This window comes from Protopterus annectens, chromosome 3.part0, assembly GCF_019279795.1.
Source record: "Protopterus annectens isolate FY-2018-M chromosome 3.part0, PAN1.0, whole genome shotgun sequence".
Lineage (NCBI taxonomy): Eukaryota > Metazoa > Chordata > Ceratodontiformes > Protopteridae > Protopterus > Protopterus annectens.
Genome location: NC_056731.1, coordinates 901,281,980 through 901,306,490, shown reverse-complemented (window position 1 = coordinate 901,306,490; position 24,511 = coordinate 901,281,980). Strand labels below are relative to the sequence as shown.

At 40.4% G+C, this 24,511-nt stretch overlaps 1 protein-coding gene across 1 annotated transcript in view; it reads right to left on the bottom strand.

Annotated features, from left to right (window-relative positions):
- Positions 1–24,511, bottom strand: part of PRKDC (protein kinase, DNA-activated, catalytic subunit) — a 4,917,417-nt gene that overhangs the window by 2,273,509 nt on the left and 2,619,397 nt on the right. Inside the window, exons 30-32 of the mRNA XM_044065724.1 lie at positions 21,390–21,536; positions 18,656–18,859; positions 7,085–7,270 (exon numbers count right to left, since the gene is read on the bottom strand). Coding sequence (XP_043921659.1) covers positions 7,085–7,270; positions 18,656–18,859; positions 21,390–21,536 — 537 coding nt within the window. The remainder of the gene's footprint in view (positions 1–7,084; positions 7,271–18,655; positions 18,860–21,389; positions 21,537–24,511) is intronic.

Genomic DNA, 24,511 nt, shown 5'->3' with positions numbered 1-24,511 from the left:
TGAATATCGACAGGGATGAACTTTGTTTAATGTGGATAGGGAGTCTGTTCCAGAGTACTGGCATCCTCAGATATATGCCTGTCCCTCCAAGCTGTTCTACTGAGGTTTAGATCCTTACACAGAGTTATTTCTGATGCCCTTGGACTTGCTGATGTGCAGTAAATCCATAAGTACTGGGCCGGAAGAAGCCTTGCATGCCAAACACAGGTCACACCTCTTAGCAGTCTGTAGGACCCAGGGTACAGTGACAGAGCTTTGAATTGGTCCATATAGGACATGTTGTTTAGGCCTTGTATCCTTTTAGTAAGTTTCTGTAGGGGCGGGTCTAGTTGTTGCAAGTGTCTGGACAGATGCATGCCAAAGGGTACTTCAATGACTGACCAAATGAGGGCTGAGTAAATGGGGACAATAGTCACAAAATTGGTATTACTGCACGAAAACTATATACAAAACCAACACTATTCAAGCCAAAATCCTTTATTGCAAAGCTTTCTGGTCTACAACCTTCATCAGTACATATATAAATCAATTTTCTCACTGTTTAAAAAGGGGAGTACTATCAAATCATATGCTTCAGCCAGCCTATCATCCTAACCAACATACAAATCTTAAAAAAATACAATTTAATTCTAAAACTATCTAAAAGTCATACACATTAGTTTAACACTTAAAATGTGACATTTAAACATTGTGGAATAACAAAATCAATTTAAAAAACATTTTAAGAAATCATTAAATTCTCTCACCTTGTCTTTTTACTAACACCGGTTTTAAACTGACCGCATTATTAAGACCGGGGTTCACATCAGCTTGAAGCCTAACAATCCATTCATATTCCCTTAATTCTAAAGTGTTGTTTATATCACCCTTCCTTACACCCATCTCTATAGTGCACATAACCCTAAATTTAAACCTATGTCCTTCACCATTATCTATAATGTGTTTGCTTAATGCATTCGTTGGAACTTTTCTTCTTATCTCAGACTTATGTTCTATTATTCTTTCCCTCAACTTCCTAGTGGTCTTACCTACATAAAATAATGTGCATGCCACGCATGTAGCTAGGTATACCACCTGGGTTGCATTACAACTTGTCAGGGTTTTTAGGGTATATGCTTCTTTATGAACTGGATGTATATAGATATCACCTCCCTCATATAAATCTTTACAACATGTACAATTATAGCACTTCCTTGTACCCACCTCTCTGCGCAACTGTATTGTTTCATCTTTAAAGTCTTTATAACAAAGTTTCTGCTTTAAAGTTTCTGAATTCCTATAAACGTACTGTGGTTTCTCACCTATTAACTTTATTTCAGGCATTGCCATCAAAATAGGCCAATTTCTTTCCACTATGTTTCGTACACTACTTGCGTTGAGATTGAATGTAGTAAGGTATCTCACTATTTTCTCTTTACATTTTGGTTTATCACTAAATTCTACCCCACCATTAAAAACTGGTTTATACTTATCGGCTCTACCTAATGTTACCTTATCATAAATACCATCTATAACATGATCCGGGTAACCATTCCTCTGAAATTCTTGCATCATTTCCATAGCTTGCGCCTTAAAACTATCATCCACTGTATTCAGTTTACTAGTTCTTATCAATTGTGCTTTCAATACATCTTTAAACGTATGCGGTGCATGCATACTATCTCTGTTAATGTACCTAGAGGCATCTACCTCTTTCTTATAAATTGTAGACTCCAGCTTATTCCCATTTTTATACAAACACACATCTAGGAATTCTATTTTTTGACTTGATGCTACCATTTTAAACTTCAGAAAACCCGTAGATTCATTAAGATATGTTACAAAGTTTTCTAATTGTAACAGGGAACCACCCCAAACCAAAAAACAATCGTCCATGAACCTCCTATAAAATTTAACATTGGCTTTCATACCATTTGAATCACTTGAGTATAGCATACTTCTCCCATTCATAAAGCACCAAATTTGCATAAGTATTACCTACAGGAGTGCCCATCGCAACTCCTGTTAATTGTAGATAAGGTACTATCAAAAATAAAAACATTATTAGTTAACACTACTTCAAGCATGGTGCATATATTCTCAGTTTCCCTGCTATACATTTTAACCTCACCATTCAAAAAAATCACGAATATCATTTAATCCATATTCATTAGGAATCACTGTAAACAGTGATGTGATGTCTAACGTCACCAGGATGCAACTCTCTCCTAAATTATTTGAATGCCAATTATGGAGGTCTCGCAGAAAATTGTTAGTATCCTTCAATACTGTAGTACATCTATCCAAATATTTCCCCAGGACTATCTGTAAATATTTGGAAATAGGCTGGGTCACCCAACCACCACCCAAGACTATGGGTCGCAGCGGTGGATTCACCAGATTTTTATGTATCTTAGGGATGCCATAAATTTGTGGTATTCTAGGGCAGGGCACACTTAATTAAATAAGTCTACTGTTATATCATTATTAAGTTGTAACTCATAAATAGTCATTCACATTTGCAATGTACCTATTAACATCAAAGGTAATTTCTTTAAAGGTCAGTATATCATTCAGTAAACTTTTGAAATTCATCATATAGTTTCCCTATCCATAACTACGACCGCTCCCCCTTTATCAGCTTGTTTTATCACTATCTTGTTATCTTGTAGTTCTCTCAATGCTATATGCTCAAAAAATGTTAAGTTATACGTCTTCTTATTCATTTTCCTATAACAAACCCTTAACTCATTCTCAATATTAGAGAAAGCGGTCAGTGTTGAACAGATCAATGGTGAAAACACACAACTTTTTACAGTTAGACTACTGCATACACGTTTCCTTAAAAATCAACTTCAAGCCGACATTTCTAACAAACAGCTTCAAGTCCGTTACTGCCTGTACAATATTATCATTTGCATTAGGGATGAATTTCAAACCCTTGCTTAAAAGGTTTATTTGTGCTTCAGTTATTAATGAAAGCTAAAGGTTAACAGTACCTTTTAACATTTGAACGAGCGCCTGATTACTTTGCTGTTTGCTACCGGGCTGCTGTTCTTCCTCTTGACCCCTGCATTCAATTGTTGAGTCTGCCGTTGTACTGGTGCAGCCTCCAATGTAGAATTTTGTTGCGCCGAGATTTTCTCTGGCTGCTTCAATTGAAAAGGGGAAAAATAAGTGATTTCCCTTTGTACACTTTTCTCTCTGATGTTATGTGGACTAAACGGGATATTCAGTTCCTTTACCTTCGAATATACGGCGCTATCAACTACAGCGCCTCCATGATGCTCTATAGTAACCGGTGCCTCATTAATTGGGTCTTTAGCAGGCTGCCCCTGTTACTGAGTGGACAATTCCGTATTTGTAGTACTAAAAGCTTGCTTCTGGCTGTTATGCCCAGTCAAAGAATTCAAAGTTAATTGCTGTCTCTCAAATGTATCTAGTTGATCAAGCGATCCCATTCCTCTACCTTTAGATGGCAACATTCTTTCTTTAAACAAAGAAAAGTGATTAGCAGTTCTAGGCCAAGAGAAAATATGGCCTTTTTTAAAGTCATTCGCATCCCTTTGAATCTTATTTTTTTTTTGTTGAAAACGCATATCTAATGCATAAAGCCGATCCAAAACAGTCTTATATAGCTCAGAAAAATCAACATAGCACGGCATATTCAATATACTGTTTTCTAAAGTGTCTATTTCTTCTAACAATTTATTCTCAATGGGCTCAAAAAAAGTATTCATGAGCCTCATATAATCTGCACTCAATTTAAGGTTCAATTGCTGCCATTGCATGAGAAGTTCATTGTAGGTATTTGCATATGAAGGCATTTTTAGAATTCTCAGCCCTCGTGGTACTATGCCCAACTCCAAATAAGCTTGAAAGCTTAACCGTTGCCATTGGAGTTGCTTGTAAGTCTGTGCTTTCTTCTCTAAAGATGTCAGCTTTTCTTTAAACACCTCCACTGTCTGGTCAACGGTTACCAACACGGGAGGTGCATTAAATACCATTTTTAACAGCGGATTTTCTTGTAGTCGCAGCAACCTTTTCACAGAACCATTCGGTTCTCTCTGCACACTCTCCGAAGCGTTTAAACTCATAGCTGGCTGAAGCTCTCCCTTGCTTTGACGCTGGCAGTGATAACCAAACTCAAAAACAAAAGTCACAAAATTGGTATTACTGCACAAAAACTATATGGGGACAATGACATCCCTAGATCTAGATATAATCCCTTTGTTTATAAGTTGTGCACTACAGAAGGCCTTTCTTACAACAATGGACACTTGTTGGTCGAAAGTAGGGTCACTGTCCACATACTTTCCCAAATACTGAAAAACTGGGTCAACTCTTAGGGGTGTACTGTCAATGTGGTAGTTTCCTGGTGTAGATCACTTCCCAAAGGATACAATAATGCACTTTTGGCATTTAATTTCAGTCCATGATCTTGGCATCAATTATTTATTTGGGTTAAACCTGCCTGCAGGATGGCTAAGTCACTGTCCAGCACATCAGGCTCCTTGGTAACTTGAGACCATTAAGTAAATTAAATTCATGCTGCTGAAGATGATCATCACTAAAACAACAGTTTGGAATTGCTTTTCTGGTACTGAGAGTTTGGCACAATTAAGTATTTTCTCTAGAATCCACACCTGTAATAGTAGCTGATAGACTCTATTCAAATAACCCCTTAAGGGCATAAACTGTTTCAACTACATGGCTTCTGAATGTCCACCCCTCACTTTTTCTAGTCTTTATGGATACGTTCAGGCCAATAAAGCTAAATCTCACTAGTTGTGGACATGCATGTTTTGGCCTTCCTATGACCTTGTCAGCACAGCATAAGTGGGCTGTTCCAGCTGAAGTCCATAACCATTAAGGTATCTGCAAAATATCCCAACATCCAGTGCAAAGAGTAAAAGGTCACTCAGGCAAACCAATCAGTAAAAACTACAAGAAAAACCTACTCAAGCTAGAGTTTTCACTGTGTGATACCTAAAACCTCCTGTAACAGAGGCAAATGGCATATATGCAAATGACCCTTTAAGGACATTAAGTATTTCAGCTACATGGCTTCTGACCCCTTAATAGTTATGGACATCAGCTGGGTTTAAAGACCCTGTGTTTCTAAAGTATAGCTAAACAGTCCACTTTATGCTGTGCTGACGAGGTCATAAGAAGGCCGAAATATGCATGTCCACAGCCAGTGGGGTTTTGCTTTTTTGGCCTAAATGTATCCATAAATACTTAAAAAGAAATAGTGAGGCATTGTGGACATTCAGAAGCCATGTAGCTGAAACACTTGATGTCCTTAAGGGGTTATTTGCATATATCCCATGGGCCTCTACTACAGGAGAGATAAGGTATCACACAGTGGAAACTCTAGGTTGGCTAGATTTCTCTTAGTTTTTACAGACTGATTTGTCTGTGTGACCTTTTTACTGTTTGTATAAAATCCACACCTGCGAATAAGCAAAGCCCAGACTCACTTGTATCATGACATTACATGTCACATTAACAAGGCTTATCCAACCCTTAAGCTCCCCAGTTCCACTTGTCTGTACTAGAAGAGTACACCTAGAAACAGACACAAGAAAAAACACTAAAATATGAATAAATTTACAGCTTCACCTTTAAGCATTTAGATACATATATAATTGCATACATGTACACACACACATATATATATACACACACATATATACACACACACGGGTCCCCTACGCATAACCAAAATGACACTTACCTGACTTTCACATGATCGAGCCAAGAACACCGAAAGGACAAAACACCGACCGCTCGGAACACTGACAGGGTTGGTCAACCTGACAAGAACACGAAAATGAAAGCAAAAGACAAACGCCACACCCCCCCAACTAAATATTCCAACATTGCACTCCCGTAGAGGTAAGGAGCAAAAGTCGACATGCGGGCCGAGCAGTTACTTTCTGTTGGTTCCCGGTCTGGTGTTTTGTCCTTTCGGTGTTCTGGCCTCGATAGTCGGGTAAGTGGCATTTTGGTTATGTGTAGGGCACCTATATGTGTGTGTGTGTGTATATATATATATATATATATATATATATATATATATATATATATATATATATATATATATATATATACATATACATACACACACACACACACACACACACATGTGGTTATCAAAAATGAAATATCTTGTACTGTAACACTAGCAGAGAGCTGTTCATTTCCAGCACTGCCTATCAGGTTATCAGGGCTCACTTTAAGCTGTCGGAAGCCTGTCAAGTCTTCTCTCCCTCATTTTCCACCTTACTTTACTTATAGCTGTATCAGAATTATGAACCCCCATCTTAGCACTCACTTGGCCTTAGCTGCCAAATCCTTTACCAACCTGAGTGTGGAGGTTATTGATCATCAATCCTTAACATGTTCTGTCAAATTTAACAGCCTAACTATAGCAGTTCTAAATGTCATCATGCAATACTTTACAGTTGCTAATTATAAAATTCATTTTAAATATCCCTAATAATCACAATTTAAAAAGTATCCCTGAAGATCATTCACATAATTTGTCTGTACTCCAGAAGACTCAAGAGGTCCCCTGAGTATTCCTGCAGAAAATATTTTGTAACATTTTACCCATCACCAATACCTACTAAACTAATCTGTGTATTTTTTTTTTTTTGTGAAGGTTTGGTTTACTGTTGTTTAATGTGAAAATTAAAGTTCATCAAGCATTCACTACCATAACCTGAAGACCCAAATAAAATATTTCTCCTTATTTCAAAAAAACAGATCTAGATTAAATATTGTAAGAAAAAAAGGTACAATTGCTTTCTTCCAAATGCCCATTCATGCTTATAACTTAGGCTGAGAACTTCTGAAAACACTTGACAAAATTATCTTCATACTGACTCTATGCTTTTCTAAATGGATTTGTTATAAAATGTGTTACTAATGATGACCTTAAAAGTTCCCAAGAAAGTAAGCCCCACCATAACTATAGTATTTGCAACACCCCACCCTATTCACTGACTAACTTGTTACTTGGCTGTCTTAAGCAAATCAAATCAAAGTACAATATAAGCACATCAAATTGAGTGCAGTAAGAGCAAAAACAAAATACCTGTAGGATTTTAGAAAGGAGTGTTAAGACTGCCATTTTACTTTCTGAAGAGGAGCTTTCTGCCCACCAAGAGTCCATCATTTTCCAATTCTTTAGCAAAGAATTCACCAAGCGATTGCCTTGCTCTTTCCGCACAGCCCGGTCCCTGAAGCTCTGGTCCAGCATTCCATTTAGTGTAATACTCACCTGTTAAAACATGCAAATAATTTTGCTTTATTTTGGCACATCATTCAAACACATACAAGTGCAAACAGTGCAGTCTACTAAACAAAATAAGCAAATACAAAAATGTACACACCATAATATAAAGCAGGGAAAGGTAACAGCAGCAGCATAGTAAGATACCGTTAAGCAGCTTAAATGCAACTACACTAACAGACTCAAAGTCAATACCTACACAATGCAGTTACTGAACAGAAAACCGTAAATAAACTCTGAAACTGAGCAAAACACAAGGGCAACGCAGTTATGTATGAGGACTCACTGAAATAGAAGATATTTTACTAGGTTTTGCCACTATAAGACGTACAACACTTAGTTGTGATACAACCACTGAGCAGGGTGGCAAGTTCTCACAAATGATCTTATCTGCAGTAAAAACTTTCTGAGCTTAAAACTATACTGTTTCACATTGTGACCACTAGAGGAGTTGAGTTATAAAGGAGTGCACTTCATACGCAAGACCAATCACCACCAGAACCGACAGAAATGCTCTAACAAATGATTTTCAGAAAAAAACATGTTAGCTACAAACTCAAAAGTTGCCTCAATACATAGGAAACAAAGATCTAAAGATATGTAATAACTTTCACTATTCAAAATGTCAGAAATATTTTATTACATTACATGCAAAAATGAAGAATGACAGACTGTACAATGACAACAAAAACTGAGGCTTACATGTGGAAGTGCAGCCTACAAAGAGGTAGGACGAACTGATTAAGTCTCACATGAGGGTGCAGGCATATATCAAGAATGCTCATTGCATGGCTCCCCACTGGGTGAGACTGGGCATGTTCAATGGAAGTAAAGGTTTAATGAGTTACCCTCAGTCTCCCAAAAAGCAAATGATTTGTGCTGTTGGTCGGGGGGGGGGGGGTGACGAGCAACAGCCAGGAAGATAGGGCTCAATGGTCCATGCTCACATAAATAAACTGGTGTTTACTTACAGATGGTAGAGGGTCTCCATTTAGATCTTTAATGGTACAACTGGAAGTAGAGCTGAGTCTTTGAGGGGTACCCAAAAGAATAAGAGTGTTGTTAGGATGACTTCCAAGATAGCTGCACACTTAAAAGCAGCTTAATCTCAGCTCTCCCAGTAAGGAAAAAAAAAAAGAACCGAGATAGAGACCAGTAACTCTGCCAGATTTGTAAATTCAGTTACTGGCCAATAAGTACACTGCCTGGATGCCAACAAAGAAGAAACTTAGAGTCAGAAAGAAAATCAACTAGAAAAGGTGGAGAGAGAACACTGACTGGGAAGAATCTTGCAACAGTCCAGCAAAAGCAATTTAAGCTCCAGTTTTGATGCAATACATGGCTTCCAGTAATCTAGAGGGAAAAATGAAACAAATGTGCTAGCAGCTGATTAAAATAAATAAAACACTGAAGGAGTATATCAACTCAAATGACAAAAGGCTGGAAAAAAATGAAAGAACTTTTAACAGCTATTCAGATGAACTGATGAAACTGCAAAAATCAGAGATTGAAATAAAAAGGCTCACTTGATTATGACACTACTCAAAGCAGTTTCAAAAAATGGTAGAGGACAAAGCATGCAGGGAAAACCTGAGATTTTCTGCTGCTCCACAGAAACTGTAAGGAACAGACTGTATTAATTTAATGAAAGCACAAATAAGCAACTGAACTGGTATTCCACAGCAGGATTTGTTAATTGAAAGGGCGCATCACGTATACTCCAACCCCAGCCATGAGAAAGCAGCTAATACCTGTATTTGTAAATATGCAATCATATCAGCAGAAAGAGTCAACCCTAACAAAAGTGTGGCAAAATGCAAACTATTAAAACTTGAAGACAGTGGAATGTTGGTGGAAAATGCTTATTCATAGTAAAGCAGGCAGAAGAGAAAAATAATTACACCAATAATCTGAGAATATCAACAGTCAGGTGTAAGTTTCAACCTGTCATATCCAGCTGTCTTCAGAATATTTTTTCCTGGAGGACAAAAAACATTTTTTTATGCAGAATAGGATAAGGAGTAAATACAGAGGTTTGTCCAACAAAAAAGTGAGGCAGCAAACAGAAGGGGATACTGCTTCTTATTCTTCTGATAATACAGCTAATAGACAGACTTTGCCAGCGAAATAGTTTCCACTGTGCCAAAGAAAACTGAGAGGGGGAAATGTACAGGAGTTGACTAGAAGAACTGGGAGTTCCTTGGACTTGTACCAGAGTTTGGAGGTGTAGATGTAGATGAACAAGATGACAACCAGCAACACTGAAATAATAAAAAAGTGAAATTATAAAGCATCATTCACATTTGTGAAATATTGCTTTACAAGAAAAAGTGGAAATATTGGACTGTTAACTGTTAAACTTGTGGTGCACCAAAAAGCATATACCCCACTTCATATCATCATTTGGAGGGACATTAAAAGTAAAAAAGTAAAATAATTTTGTTCTTAACAGCATGTAGAAAACATTACATGATATAAATTGCATGCTATATAGTAAAGCAATTTCAGTTTTTCCTCTATGTGATAAAGATACTAAAGTAAGCAAGGGACTGTTTTCCTCTTTTAGTTTTAAGAAATGCAGGCAAAACAAAGTAAAAAGAGAAGGCAGACTATACGAATGCATGTTTAAGTTAATAAGTTGTAAATCTTTGGGGTGCTGAGGTGGGAGATGGGATGTAAAAGTGCACAGATTATAATAGATGTAAAGTTTGGTATGTTTTTTCTTCCTTTTGCATAGGTGAATATCTGAATCTAATAAGAAAACATTTTGTGTGTGTGTAATTAAGTAAATAAAAGAACACTGAATGTAATCAAAAGTTTTCCTTTAGCAAATAAATGTCCAGAAGTCTGTAGTTGAGGACATATGTACATTTTATTCTTAATGTCCATGGAGACAAGCTGACATAGTTTAAACTGTTTGTTTTAAGTTAATAGGTTCAGGGTAGGGGGTTATAAAATGAAAGCCTTCAATAAAAAAAAAAAAAAAAAAGCAAGCTCTTTTAAGGTTCAAATGGAAATGACAGGAAACAACTTACAAAAAAATCAACCTGACAAACATTAGTGGGTGCTTGCAACACAAAAGCTGGAAACGGATATTGAAAAAAAGATGGCTGCACTAAATATATTATTTTGGAACATGAACGGCTTCATAGGCATAGACAAAAAGGAAAGAGTATTGAATTATATTAAAAAATGTAGTGTGGAAATAACAAAGCTAGGAGACGCACTTGGAAAGAAGTGAGCATGTGAATTTGATGAAGAAAGGTTTTCAGGAGGGATATTCAGTAGAGTTACTAGGATAAAGGAAAACGGAAATGTACATATTAATTGTTAAATGACCTCCAACAGTGAAAGAGTTGGAGAAAAAATATATAATCATGGTAGATTTGTGGTGGTAAGGGGCTACTGGCAAGGAAGGAGGATTATGTAATTATGTATTTATTTTCTACTTAAAACTGCTATTATGGAGCTTAAGAAAATTTTGGGAGAAATAATCAGCTTTTAGCAGGAAACATTACTTATATAGGTAGGGGCTGGAATTTAATTTGCAACAGTGAGGTTATATCTGGGGGACCTAGAAGGGAAAATACAACAAAGACGATAGATTTCTAAAGAAATTTATAAAAAATATTTGGTATGGAAAACGTGACTTCAGTAGTAGGAACTCAGAGAATTTGCAATTATTCCAGGAATTATATTAAGTGGGCTACACTAAAATTATATTTGACAGGAACATGTGCATTTACTTGAAATCTGTAACACATATCCAATAGCAACTAAGATAAAATGCAGGATAATGAAGTAAAAGTGAGACACTGATGCTTACACCCCCCCACCCCAACCTGGCTGAGTTTGAAAATGGTCCATGGAGAGGAGTGCTGTACCCCAAAAAACAAAAACAAATTAATAAATTAAATAAATACCTGTTAGCGAAAGAAATTTAAGGAATGGGTAGTGGAAATTATTTGAGAGTTATTAGGGAAGATAAAAATTCTTTCGGAAAAAGAAGTTATGTACTCACCATAACGTTCCATCTGAGTAGTTATACTTCATTTATCTGCAACCTGTGGGTATTCGGATCCATATCGGATCCGAGCCGGCAACAATTTTTCAAGCATCTGCTCCAAGCTCCTCCCCTTACAATCTCTCACATTTCCTACCTTCCCTCAGATATTGTTTGCCGCTTCATGCGTACGTATCGTGGTCTCTATAGCTCCAAGTTGAGTGTAGTAAGTGATACTTTTTCATATATATTTAGTGTGTGTAGTCGTTTTTTCATCCCTTTCCTCCCCTTCGTCGTTCGTCAGTTTTCAGTCAAAAAAAAGAAAGAGTAGTTTAAAAAGTTTGAGTTTGTGAGGTAGTGTAGGCCTAACCGTCCTGTGTGCGTGTGTGTGTGTGTGCGTGTGTGTGTGTGTGTGTGTTAGTTGGTTTAGTTTTGGCTGAGTGGTTTTTGGTGACGGCTGAGCAGCCAAAACCAACTTTTAAAAAAAATGCACAGAGTGTGGCCACAAGCTTTCACCGGCTGATGGCCACACTGTGTGTTATTTGCCTGGATGTTCCCCACCTATCTTTGCCTTGTAGTGTGTGTGCCAGGGTTCAACCCTAGGGCACTGAAAGAGAGGAAGGCAAAGCTGGTAGCCAAGGGCCTGCTACCAGTTTCTGCACTGGACTCAACCTCGGCACCAGTAGCCGATCAACACCACCCCCTCAGGCTGGGACTCAACCTCCCTCTAAGACTTCTGAGATGGGGACAAAATCGAAAGAAAAAGATGAGAGACAAGGATAAGAGAGGGGAAAGGCACTGCAAACAGTCTCCAGAGCGGGAGCCCTTTCCCAGCCTGCCTACTAAAATTATCAGGACCACCTCTCATCGGCTCCACTCCCCGAGGTTCTCCCCGGAGCCGATTGAGCCCAATGACCAGAGGCCTTCTTCGAGGTTGTCTCATAGACCAGCCAGATCCGAGTCAGTCACCTCCTCGCATTCAACTCTGAGTCTGTCGGAGCTTGACATGATGATGCAGAGGTTCATTTGGACCCAAATCCAAATGGGAGTCTTGCCAGGCCCCTCTCTGGCCGGAGAGGGGACCTCTACGCCCTTCTTCCATCCAATCTCTCCTTCCCCGATCCGAACTGCAGTTTCAAGGTTTATTTATCCGAAGATCCTCGGAGCTGGGGGGTTCTGCACCGACGGTTCGTCCAACCTCAACGCTGGTGATTTCCCTGAGTTCCTCGGATCAGACTTGTTCATATCTGAGCAACTCTCGGGGCTGGGAACGAGGAGTTGGATCCACGGGAATGGAGGTGTCTTCAAGCTCCTTCAGAACCCTGGCTTTCTTGGCCTTGTTCCCACTCCTCATGACGGAGCAGGGGAAAGCTTCTTCTTTGTTAGTTGCTAAGGAGGTGCACTCTCCTTCAGCCTTCGACGTAGTGGAGAGGGTTCTCTCCCAAGGATTGAGACCCAAGCCCATCGCCTTGGACTCTTCCCAGGTTCCCATGAATTTTTTCACAACTTCATCAGCTTGTCCCAGGGATAGCCCACATGCTAGAGGACCCCCAGGTGGGATCCCATCATGGAACCCCCCATGACTTATGAGCCCTCTTCAGAGATTCCCACTGAAAAGGGTCTGCGTGAGCACTCGTGTAAGAGGAGGCACATGGACTCCCCAGAGTCCCTCACAGAAGCTACCGACTTGGATGAAGGTAAGGGTTCCCCCCAGGTCACCTCACGTGGATGTCTCTTTTGGAGACAATATGGAAATCCTCTGCCAGAGGGAAGGTTGGTCAGCCCCAAAACTTTCTACAGACGAGTCAGTATTCCTGGAGGTCTTTGGCATGGGCCCATCTACATCCTGGGTGGCCGTCCTGCAGATACTTTAGTAGACTTCATTACCACGTGGGCATGGAAGGAGCTTGACACCATAGAGCTAATACCCAAATCCCCGAACAGGATCTTTTCTCCTCCCACAGACAGACAGGCCTGGTACAAGGGATCCCTGTTGAAGGCCTGGTACAAGGGATCCCTGGTGGATGCTATGGTGGTTACAGCTGCCACCAATTGAGAACCGGCACAGGAAACTTCTTCGGTCCACCCTCCGGACAAGGAGTCTAGGGTGGTGGATCGGTTTGGGAAGAGTCTTTTCTTCAGCAATGTTTTCCATATGAGCACTGAATTATTTGGCACAAGTCATACGACTTCAGCGAGACCTAGTCACGGAATTCGCTGTCTCGCCACCAGAGTCTGTTGCCAGTGGACAAGAGGCTGTTCTTGGCAAAAATGTCGACTCTAAAATCTGTTTCGAACGCGTCCATGCATCATCTTTCCCATGCCACGAAAGGAGCGGCTAGGGTGGCTGGGAACGACGTAGCTATGAGGCGACACACTTGGCTCAGACTTTGTCAATTCGCGGACCCCTTCAAGGCATCGTTTACAAATGCTCCCTTTGATGGTTTCTCCCTGTTCAGGAAGACAGTTCATGACACCCTGGTCCAGAGCAAGAAGGACGGGAAGACTGTCTGCCATCGGAGTCCATTTCTCTAGCCCTCAAAGATCTTTTTCTAGGAATAAGACGGCAAAGGAAGATGTGTTTCCGAAAATCTCAGTTTCCTGGAACTCTCAGAACAACTCATCCCCTAGACGCAGAGGGGGACAACACAGACGCCGCCCCAGAGGGGACCTGAGCAACTTTAGGTCTAGGGAGACCTTCTCGGACAAACCCGCGCAGCAACCCTGAGGGGTTGCCCGATTGTCCTACTCTGGAGACAGTCGGGGGAAGATTGTCATTGCGCCTAATGGCTTAGGAGTCCATTACAATGGACCGTTGGGTGCTGCAAATATCCAGAGGCTACTCCATCTCATTCGTTGTCCCACCCATCCAATAAAAGCACCTCCCGGATGTTCCACCTGCTCAAAGGGAGGCAGCAGCGCAAGAACTTTCAAAGCTGTTTCGCAATCGGGCCATCGAACAGGTCCCCCCAGATCAGTCCGCATTAGGCATTTACTCCAGGGTTCTTTTTAGTGCCAAAAAAGATGGGGGACTTCAGGCCCATATTGGACCTGTCAACCCTGAACCTGAATGTAGCCAAGAAGAAATTCCAGATGGTCACCTTGCAGTCCATTCTACCTTACCTCCGAGAATGTGACTGGATGTGCTCGACAGACCTCCAGGACGCTTACTACCATATCAAAATTTGCAGAAGCTGCAGGAGATTCCTTCACTTCCGGCTGGGAGCCATCCATTTCCAGTTCAGAGCCCTACCCTTCAGTCTCACCACAGCCCCCCAGGGTGTTTACCAAGGTTATGGCAGTCATAGCGGCTCACCTGAGGCTTCAGGGAATTCAGGTGTTTCCTTACCTAGACTATTGGCTCCTCACTGCTGCCACCAAGTGTCTACTTTGCATGGCCAGAGACTCCTTCCTGCATCTTGCAGTCAACCTAGGGATTACCATCAACATCTCCAAGTCTTGCTTGAACCAGACACAGACCTTGGAATTTATAGGAGCACGGCTGGACACTATACTATTGCAAGTTTTTCTCACTCTGGACAGGGTCCAGAAACTATGGGCTCGTGTCAGTGATCCTTGGCTCCAGAACGCCAACGGCGAGCGATGTTCTCTGAGCCCTAGGCTCCATGGCCGCAGCAATCTCAATCTTTCCCTGTGCATGCCTTCACATGCGGGTGCTTCAGTGGACCCTGGCAGTTCAGTGGTCTTGGTTAGACCTCCCATGGACAATCCAATACGAATCGGCAGAGCCTGCAAGATGTCTCTTATCTGGTGGCTCCAATCACCAGAAATCTTGGCAGGTCGTCCCTTCATAACACCCACAGCCCAAGCCACAGTGACCACGGATGCCTCCCAGCTTGGGTGGGGGTGGGGCACTATTTGGGAAGGATGATGCAAGGCACATGGTCCCAGACCGAGACCAGATTGCACAACAGTGTTCTGGAGATGAGGGCAGTGCTTTTAGCATTGCAAGCCTTTCATGCTGTTCTTCCCCCGGGGACAATTGCAGTTCAATCAGACATGTCTGTTGTCTGGTACATCAAAAACATGGAGGAACCAGATCTTATCCTCTCTGTCACGAGACCATGAGAATGAGAGAGTGTGGGAGTGGGCGATCTCCACCAGTTGGTTTCTGATTGCAGTGCACATCCTGGAACGCTCCAACATTTTAGACAGACTGAGTCGGGCTATTGTAATGCCATATGGGTTGTCTCAAACAGACAATAGTGGAGGAGATCTTCCTTGCGTGGGGTCAGCCTTGCTGCAATCTCTATGCATCTCCTTCCAATGCGAAGTGCAGTGAATTCTTCGCTCTGATCCCCTCACCAGAGGAGTCCCCCAGAGACGCTCTCGTCCATGTGTGGCCTCCCGGGTTACTGTATGCTTATCCCCAGTTACCTCTCATTCCGAAATTTCTTCGGAAAGCTTGCCGACTGGGGTGGTAAGTGATCCTCATTGCCCCATTCTGGCCTCATCAGGTGTGGTTCCCCTTCCTCTGGTTTCATGTTTTAACTCCTCGGATTCTGGATCCCTGCTCGGATCTCATCTCTCATCCCTCAGGCATCAGTCTGCCTGATCTGGGCAGCCTCAAGCTGATGGCTTGGTTGCTCCAGTTCCCCCTGATTGCTCGGTCTGTCATCTTCAGTAAAGACTATTTTGGTGGCATCCCACAAAGCTTCCACTAGGAAGGTTTATCGTAGCAAATGGAAATGCTTCTCTATTTGGACTTCTCAGAGGAACCTAGATCCCTTTATGGCCTCGGTTCCTGCAGTGTTGGAGTTTTTGTCCAATATTTTCCAACAAGAGGCTAGTTTCTCTACGGTGAAAGTACAACTGGCAGCCATATCTAATTTTCATGTCGGCGAAAATATGAATGCTCTGATCTCTTTGAGACTGTGTAAAGCTTTCCTGAAAGGCACTTTTCTTTTACGTCCCCCAGTAAAGGATTCAGTCCCTCCATGGGACATTACCCTAGTTCTGCAGGCATTGGTTGCTCCCCCATTCGAACCAATTGTGTCAGTAGATTTGTAATTCTCGTCCTGGAAGACAGCTTTTCTAGTGGGGATTACTTCGGCAAGAGGGGTTTCTGAGATCCAAGCTTTGTCTGGCGTGCCCCCTTACCTGATCTTTCATAAAGACAGGGTTTTGCTCCGCACAAACCCTTTTTTCGTACCGAAAGTTGCCTCTGAATCAAATATAACCATATGATTAATTTGCCTGCTTTCTTTCCAAATTTTCAGAACAAGGGTGAATATAATCTGCATTTGCTAAATGTTCGTAGACAGCTTTGTTTCTATTTACATAGTACTAAACAATTTCGTAAGTCTGACCAGTTATTCGTGCCTTTTTCTAGACCCTTTTTGGGCAAAGCCATTTCCAAGGTCTCCTTAGCTAGATGGATTAATGAAGTTAACTACTTCAGATCTTCTATTAGCTAGTGAGTGGGGTAAAATGAAAATGGCGTTTAAGAACAAGGTAGAACCTAAAACAGAGATTTGGTTAAGAAGCAACAGCTGACACAGGTTAAAGTCTTGCAGAATAAGGGGAATATTACAGAACACGAAGACATGCAACTGCAGTGTTGAAAAGAAAGTAAGGGAATATCTGGATAATGCTCATGAGTTTAGAAAGACTGCTGTTGAGCGACTGCTTTTGATAACTCCACAGCACAAAAACCTTTAGCACAACTTGAGCAATAGAAAGTAAAAACGATTGTTGCCAAACTTGAGCCTATAAAGAGGAAAAAAACATATATCCTGTAGAAGTATTAAAGATATTTTGGACATTTTATGAAAATTTGTACACACAGAAATTGTCTTGCTCTTTTGACTCAATTTTCTAACCATGCACTAAGAGCGACCAAAAAAGCTCAACTCTTGACTAGCATTCATTTTCTTAGAGGAGGTGGATGCAAAATATGTTTCAATTGTACTCTCAGTGGTAACCACCTCAAACACATCCAGTGTCACAGACATACTTTACAGAATGCTTTCCCACTTTGTCTGCTACTTAGTAATTATAACCACCACCTTTTCCTGATAAATCACACTCTGTCCTTACCTTGATGTTCAGTCTATTTGAGGTCATCCCTGCCATATAAGGTTTTGACACCAATGATGTCAACTGTAAGCAGCATTGACTAATCTCTGCCATTGACTTTGCTTTCTGTCATTATGGACATTTAAACCTGGTACTAACTTGGACAATCTTCTAACAGCCACAAAAGTAATGTCAGTGTCTGCCACAGGGTTCTTAATACAAATACTTGTACTGGTCTTTATTCTGTAAAAACAGTCAGGCAACCTTGATCTGTGGAGCAGACTGGGAATCAATCTCCACAGATAACACTGTATGCTTTTTAAAAAGCCCCATTTACAGGAGGGCTAACCAAGTAGGGTAGCTTTAGCTGCAATAAAAACTACCATTTTGGGTTGTTTAAAGCTCCTTCACTGCCCCTCTTCTAAAAGTGCTCCTTCCTCAAAGTAATAGTTTCAGTGAAGGAGGATAGTTTGTCGTGTATGCCATAGCCATAGCCCAGTGGAGATTGATTTTGTCAGAAAAGGCAAGATAGTTTTCGCACAAATCTTTTGACAGACTACCTGCAAAGTGGAAGATGCTGGGTGGTTGAGTTAAGGAAGCAGCAGCCTCATAAAAAGCTGCTAAATATTTACCAGCAACTTTTAGAGTCATATTCTGAAAGAATGAAGTGAATGTTTGCGCTTGGGATAGTGGAAGGGATGAAAGATTCTTGAGGGGGAAGGGGAGGAGGTACGTGCTTTAAGCAAAATTCCATCCAGATAAAAGCCCACTAAAATACCACAAATTTCTAAACAGAAGGAATTGCTACTGTGCGTTGTTTAGGACACAATATTATTTTAATTATAACTTTACAGTACAGCTAAAGTATGCTTTCTGAATTCCTTCTGCACTGTCGAAAAAGGGCAAGGAGCAACGTAAGCACAGCTCTCCTCGTTCACACAGAAGTGACTGTTCTTTCTGTAAGCCTCTGCAAGGAACAAACAGGAAATAGTATTACAACAGTGCATACAAATTTGGGCATACCTCCTGCATATCACCCTTTCAATATTAAATTCTGGTCTCCCAGGCTTCAAATGCCAAGTCTCTCGAGTGCTCATTCCCAAAGCATACTCAGTAATTCCCTCCTTGGTCAGGCCTCTGAGGGCTAAAATTTAGTTAAGAACTTCAGTCAGTCACCTTCGATCACTTAAGTATCCTAATACAGAACCATATTAAATAAGTCTGGGTAAAATACCCTTAGAGAATTAAGATAGCAATTATCACTATTGCACATACTGTAAAACCGACAAATTACTTACCCCCCCCCCCAAAAAAAATACTGAATCTCTTACCATTTGTGGGTTCTCGGTAAGTGATGACATAAGCCGACAAACTGCTGTCTCAAGATTTTTAATCAATTCAGCATTGATGGTTTCTGAAAAAAGACTGTAGAAATACTGTCCATGTGAAAAACTTATCAAGTTCCTCTGAGATGTTCCTGACAAAGGTACTGATAGCATCACAGTGTTTAACAGCCGACTGACCAACTCATCACACTGCAAAGACAAAAAGGGGAAGCATTATTCAAAAGAACAATGAAATTTGTTAAGCTTGTAATACAAGACATGGATGCAACAGTATTAAATAAAGACTACATAACAGTACAACAAACTTATTAACATCCATTTATCAAAAAATAAACATATGATTACATGGATATATTGCCCATACATGCTACGTGTTTCAAAACCAAGATACGGACAGAAAACGAAATGCATCAAAATGCAAAACTAAATGGCTCTACGAAGTAAACAGATGACCAGTTTATAAACCACCAGGGTTTGAGCCCAGATGCTAGCTGAGTCACCTGGGAGGGATAGGAGTGGAACCACCAGTGCCTGCTCTCCAATCCCAGAGGGACAGCTGGGGTGTTTGTCCACCATGACACTAGAATGGTACTCCACCTCTTAACAAAAAGGGTATGGGTACCACATACACGATGCAACCAAGAAACATGTACGAGCTCCAGCAAATATCGGCACATGCATGGAAACACATACCTCTCATTGGGCAGGTACTGGAGGAGCACATCAGACAATGGAAGACAGTAATAATCAGAAACCCACAAATGCTGGTAGGATGATGGCTCAGAATAAAGGGAATCTGATGGTTTGCAAGCAACAGGGAGAAAAGTCACATTTAAAAATGCAATACGCTATGCCACTGCTTACACATGTAACAGTCATAAAAAATTACCACTTTGTACATTTATTTAGTTATTATGTTTTGCTGACTGGCTGGTCCAGTTGTATACAACCATTTCCAGTGGAGGCACAGAGAGAAAACATTCTAGTGTAAACAGAGAAAGAGATCATAATATAACACGCAATGAAAATGATGCAATATAAGACTGTCATAGGACTGTTCAAAATGGCTGCTATGATGTAAAGCAGGAAACATGAGCATCAGGGGTAATCACAACAAAGCTGTATAACTACATACATTCATAAACAATCAAGAAAAAACAAATTAGAACTGGAATGGAATACCCATCAATGTCAGGTACAGGCAGACAGCATTGATAACTATAGGTAAATATTTTATGTCAGTGTAGTTCAATTATCTTTTAGTTCATTTATTAAACATCTAAATGAACTGATCCTACGGACCATGACCTCAGCTGCAACAAGATTAAATACAAGATTTATATATATATATATATATATATATATATATATATATATATATATATAGTTTTAGAGTAGCCAATTGATCAGTACGAGTTTGGGAATTAGCAGGAAACTGATGTGAAAAAAACAGAAAACCTACATGAGAATTGGAAGTACATGCAGATTACACACACACACACACACACACACACACACACACACACACACACTAAACAGAATTCAAGAATGTACCTCAGACACTGGCCTGTGAGGCAGAGATCCTGACAACTAAGTTACAGTGCAGGTGACTGTAGACACAATGGATGCATTGTCTACAGTGTAAGTAGCACAGCTGAGAGAGAGTTCACTTTTTCATACGCAACACTGAGAGGAGGTGATAACTACTGCTAGCAGACTGCCCTCCACCTACATGGGCATAAAATATATATATTTCCAAATGTAAGGTATACTAGTATACCTAATGCAAGAGCCTTTTCAAAGTAAAATAAATAACTAGCTGGAGCCGTCATCATAAATCCAGTGGCACAAAGGCTTATGAGACAAATGTAGTGTCTATCTATGCAAAAACTTCAAACTTGACATAAAAGTAATGAAGTATGGAAAAACAGGCAAATGGTGAACTGCAAATCATACAAAAGATAAGTACAATGGTAAATATTACAGCACTAGAAGTTGGTGAGCAACCCTACACACACTCTATGTGAAGAGGAGAAACCAGAATAGTGACACAGACTGAATGCACACGTGATAAAGAAAATGCTTCTTGAAGCAATTGGACAGTAGTGTGCCTGACAGATGGTATAACTGGAAAACACAGCCAAGTGAGAAAAAACCTAGTGACATCAGAAATATGCTGTCACCATCATCACTGGGTGGCAGCTACTACTGCTGTCCTGGCAGAGGATCCTCTCTCATTAGATTTTATCTTCTGAGATTCAAGGTTGTAAATGGTATAGCTACATGCAATTTAATGACAAAGAATAGTACAGAAAAAAATAAGATAAACTTAATGACCACACCATATGACAAAGTACTTGCTGACATGTGCCTAGAAATGTAAGCAAAAACACTAGAGGCTCTCTTTTTAGGTAGTCGGCACTTTAAATACAGAGACAGTATAAGCTCAGAGCCACATATTTTTAAGGGACTAGCCAGTGTTCCCACCAACAATGATCTTTTCAGTTACTTGGGTAATGGCAAAGCTTAGCAGGAAAAAACAGCAGTTATGTTCTGTAAATGGGAATACAGTTCTAACACATTCAGTTCAACCATCATAGCACACTAACCCCAGGAACAGATTGGCAGCTGTTAACAGAAGATTTTTCCCTGTGAGTAGCACAATGCAAATTTCTAGAAGCAGTGCTGTGAGCTCCAATTTTTAATCCAAAACATATACCTGTCCACCTAGAGAAAACGAAAGCTGCAAAAGTCCATCTGCAAGTTGTTTGCTGTTGACATCTAGAGATGGAAGTGACTTCCTCTCATCCCCAGGAGCAATACCCTTATAGACAACTGAAAGGAGTTTTGAGCCAAGCTTTGGTGTCTGAAATACAACAACATACTGGTCATGCATGTTGCAACATATTATCACTTTAAAAAAATCACAAAACATTTTCCTCAATGCAAATCACTAGGTATATTGTATTACCTTTTCATAAACTTACCTGTGAACCTGCTTATTCACTGCTGTTAATTAACCATTTTCTCTTGTGGGTCTGTCATATCTTTATTGCTTAAAGCAGGCAATTAATTTATTTATAAGTTAAAATGATACACATTTGCAATGTACTTCTACAACATATGCATGGATGCATTGCCTTGGATAAAAAAAAAAGCATGCCCATCATTTTACAAATCACACCACTCACTTGTTTGGAAGAAATGGCCACAGACGTGTATTTATTATGCCAATCAAATTAGGTATCAAATCAGTGCCAGATCATATGTCAATACAAACCAAGAATATAGAGATGTGCGCAAAGGGCAAAACTTGGAAGAAAGTCAAATCAAATCAGCCAGGTCATAACATACCACCATACTCCTTGTAAATGCTTAACCAACACTAATGGCTGAAGGGATCTACAACCAAACAGAGACAGTTCCCTATCACACCTTTCAGCCAGATACCAGTGGCTGAAGAGGATTTGCTACTTGCGGGAGCCCAAGGCTACAGCACCCAACCTGCCTGCTACACCATAGGATGAGTTAAACCCAGAGAAGGGCCAAGCTGTCTGAGCCTGCAACCCTCTCCAGGCCAAGCACACTCCTTTGCAATTTTAGTTTTCCAAGCCTGCCCTTCCGCCACAGGAAAATGGCTCATCTTGCATGGCAACCCCCAAAGCACATCTGCCAACTTTGAAATTCTTTCTTGAAGGTTTTCTACAAATAACTTTGTTCCTGAATGTGACAAGTGAACTCTATTCACTTCCGTACAGTTCTGGTGAACTGATATTAGTGTGGTGGAGTACCCGACCCCCTAGGCTTTTTATCTGTTGTCTAATTAATCTTTTGGTCAACTTCCTAGCCCTTTTCACTTATCTGGCATTATTTTCTCCTTGCTGGACTGGTCTTGAAAATATAACTGACACACAATGTTCAGTCAAATATGTCTGATCTGCTTGGACCATTGAACATTTTTTTTTTTTTTTTTTTTTTTTTTTGAGGTAAGACAATGGGCTGCTTGTCGCATTATTCCCCCCAGACGTAATGCAATTAAACTCAGCTCAGGTAATGAATCAGAATACTGTGTTAAAGCTGACAGCAGATCCTACCACTGCATTCCTCTCCTTCCCAGCCAAATAACCCACATTTCCTTCTCTTTGAAACCCAGTTTCTGTCCAGTATCACCCAATTCTCTGGCTGCATGGTGTACATGAAAGAATGCCTCAGAATACACATCTCTGTCAGATGCTTTACGATACCTGCAAAAGTGAATGCTGATTAGTCACCATGATCTCACATATCTTCTGTAAGCTTGTGATCTCTGACCTAAGTGCAGTACCTCAATTTCTGATGCCCCTTTTGCATGGGCAAGTGATGCGGCTCCTATACTGAAGGAATGAGCTGTAACTTGCTAATGTCAAGCCCCAGCCTTGCCATGGCTTTTTGTGGGCTCCCCTGAATATATAACTAGATAAAGGAGTACAATCTCTGACACAAGAACAGAGCATCACCAAGATGCATCACCTGGTATTTCTTAAACCATCTATGTCCCACCCTCTATACTTCGGAGGCTCGAGCTTCTGCCGTACTGCTTTTCCTAACTAGTCCACTTTACTCTTCCTCACATGACCTCCTACCCTGTCAGCCTCTTGCTTAATATTACTGAGCTCTAGAACACATGGAAGGTTGTCACTGTTACAGCAATGCACTATCTCAGATATCTGGAACATGCCACAAAAGGATATTAAGTGTGGTGTCTGGAAGAGCCACATTTCATACTCCAAACTACATACCTCTCTCAGAACTCCAAAGAGCCATGCAACAATGACTTGACTCGATGGACTGATGTACATCTGCTCTCCTGATCTCCATTGTTACCCCACATTGGAGCATCTTTCTAATTGCAATTGCTTGTGTGGTGTTCAGCCACCATCACCCTTTGGTAGCACATGTGCACCGGACTTCACCTAGAGATACTCAACCTTTTTAAAACTAAAAATGTAACTTAAAAGCTGCGGTATAAGTAAAGGCCAGTTCACTTGCCAGCCTGCATCAGCCCTTGTTTCTATAAAACGGACAATACATTGTTTATACCACACTCGTGTAGGTGGCTGCAGTGCTTTCTCCATCATGTCTCTCATCCATTTTTCATCATGTCCCAAAGGTGTTGTGGAATCCTGTAAGGCACTGGTTCTGTTGCTAACAATTGCCTGAACCTGTCCAACTGCAAATGAGAAAGTGGGTCTGTAATAGTGTTTTCCCTCAAAGATTATATGCTACACTCAATGTTATGTTGTGCTGCCTGCATTTCCGTACAACCTGTTTTTTTTTTTTTTTTTTGCTTTAAGCATTTTATCACTGCAACAGTTAGGTTAACCTCCATGTAAATACAGTTTCCTTTATTCATGTATTATATTTTTACTTCTATGTATATGTACAGCTTCCTATATTCATGTATTTTATATGTTAATGCCATGTAGATGTAACATTTGTGTTTTAATGCACAACGCAGACTAAGCCTGCCATTGGTCATTTGTGATCAGTGCTCTTCCCCAGCAAAAAAAAAAAAAAAAAAAAAAATATATATATATATATATATATATATATATATATATATATATATATAAACAAAATACAACATACATAAACATTGAAACTTCTTTAGTTGCCCTATATTGCTAGTCACTTTCACCACGCTTACATGGTTAGCTGACTGCTCTCATATTGTGCCCCACAACATACTGCACTTTTCCTGCAACTCTCACCCTGATGTGTACTGCCCCAGCTAAACAGATGCCAGACTGCACTCCTTACCATTCCTTAAATCTAAAGTCTGCAAACCATTTCCCATTCAAA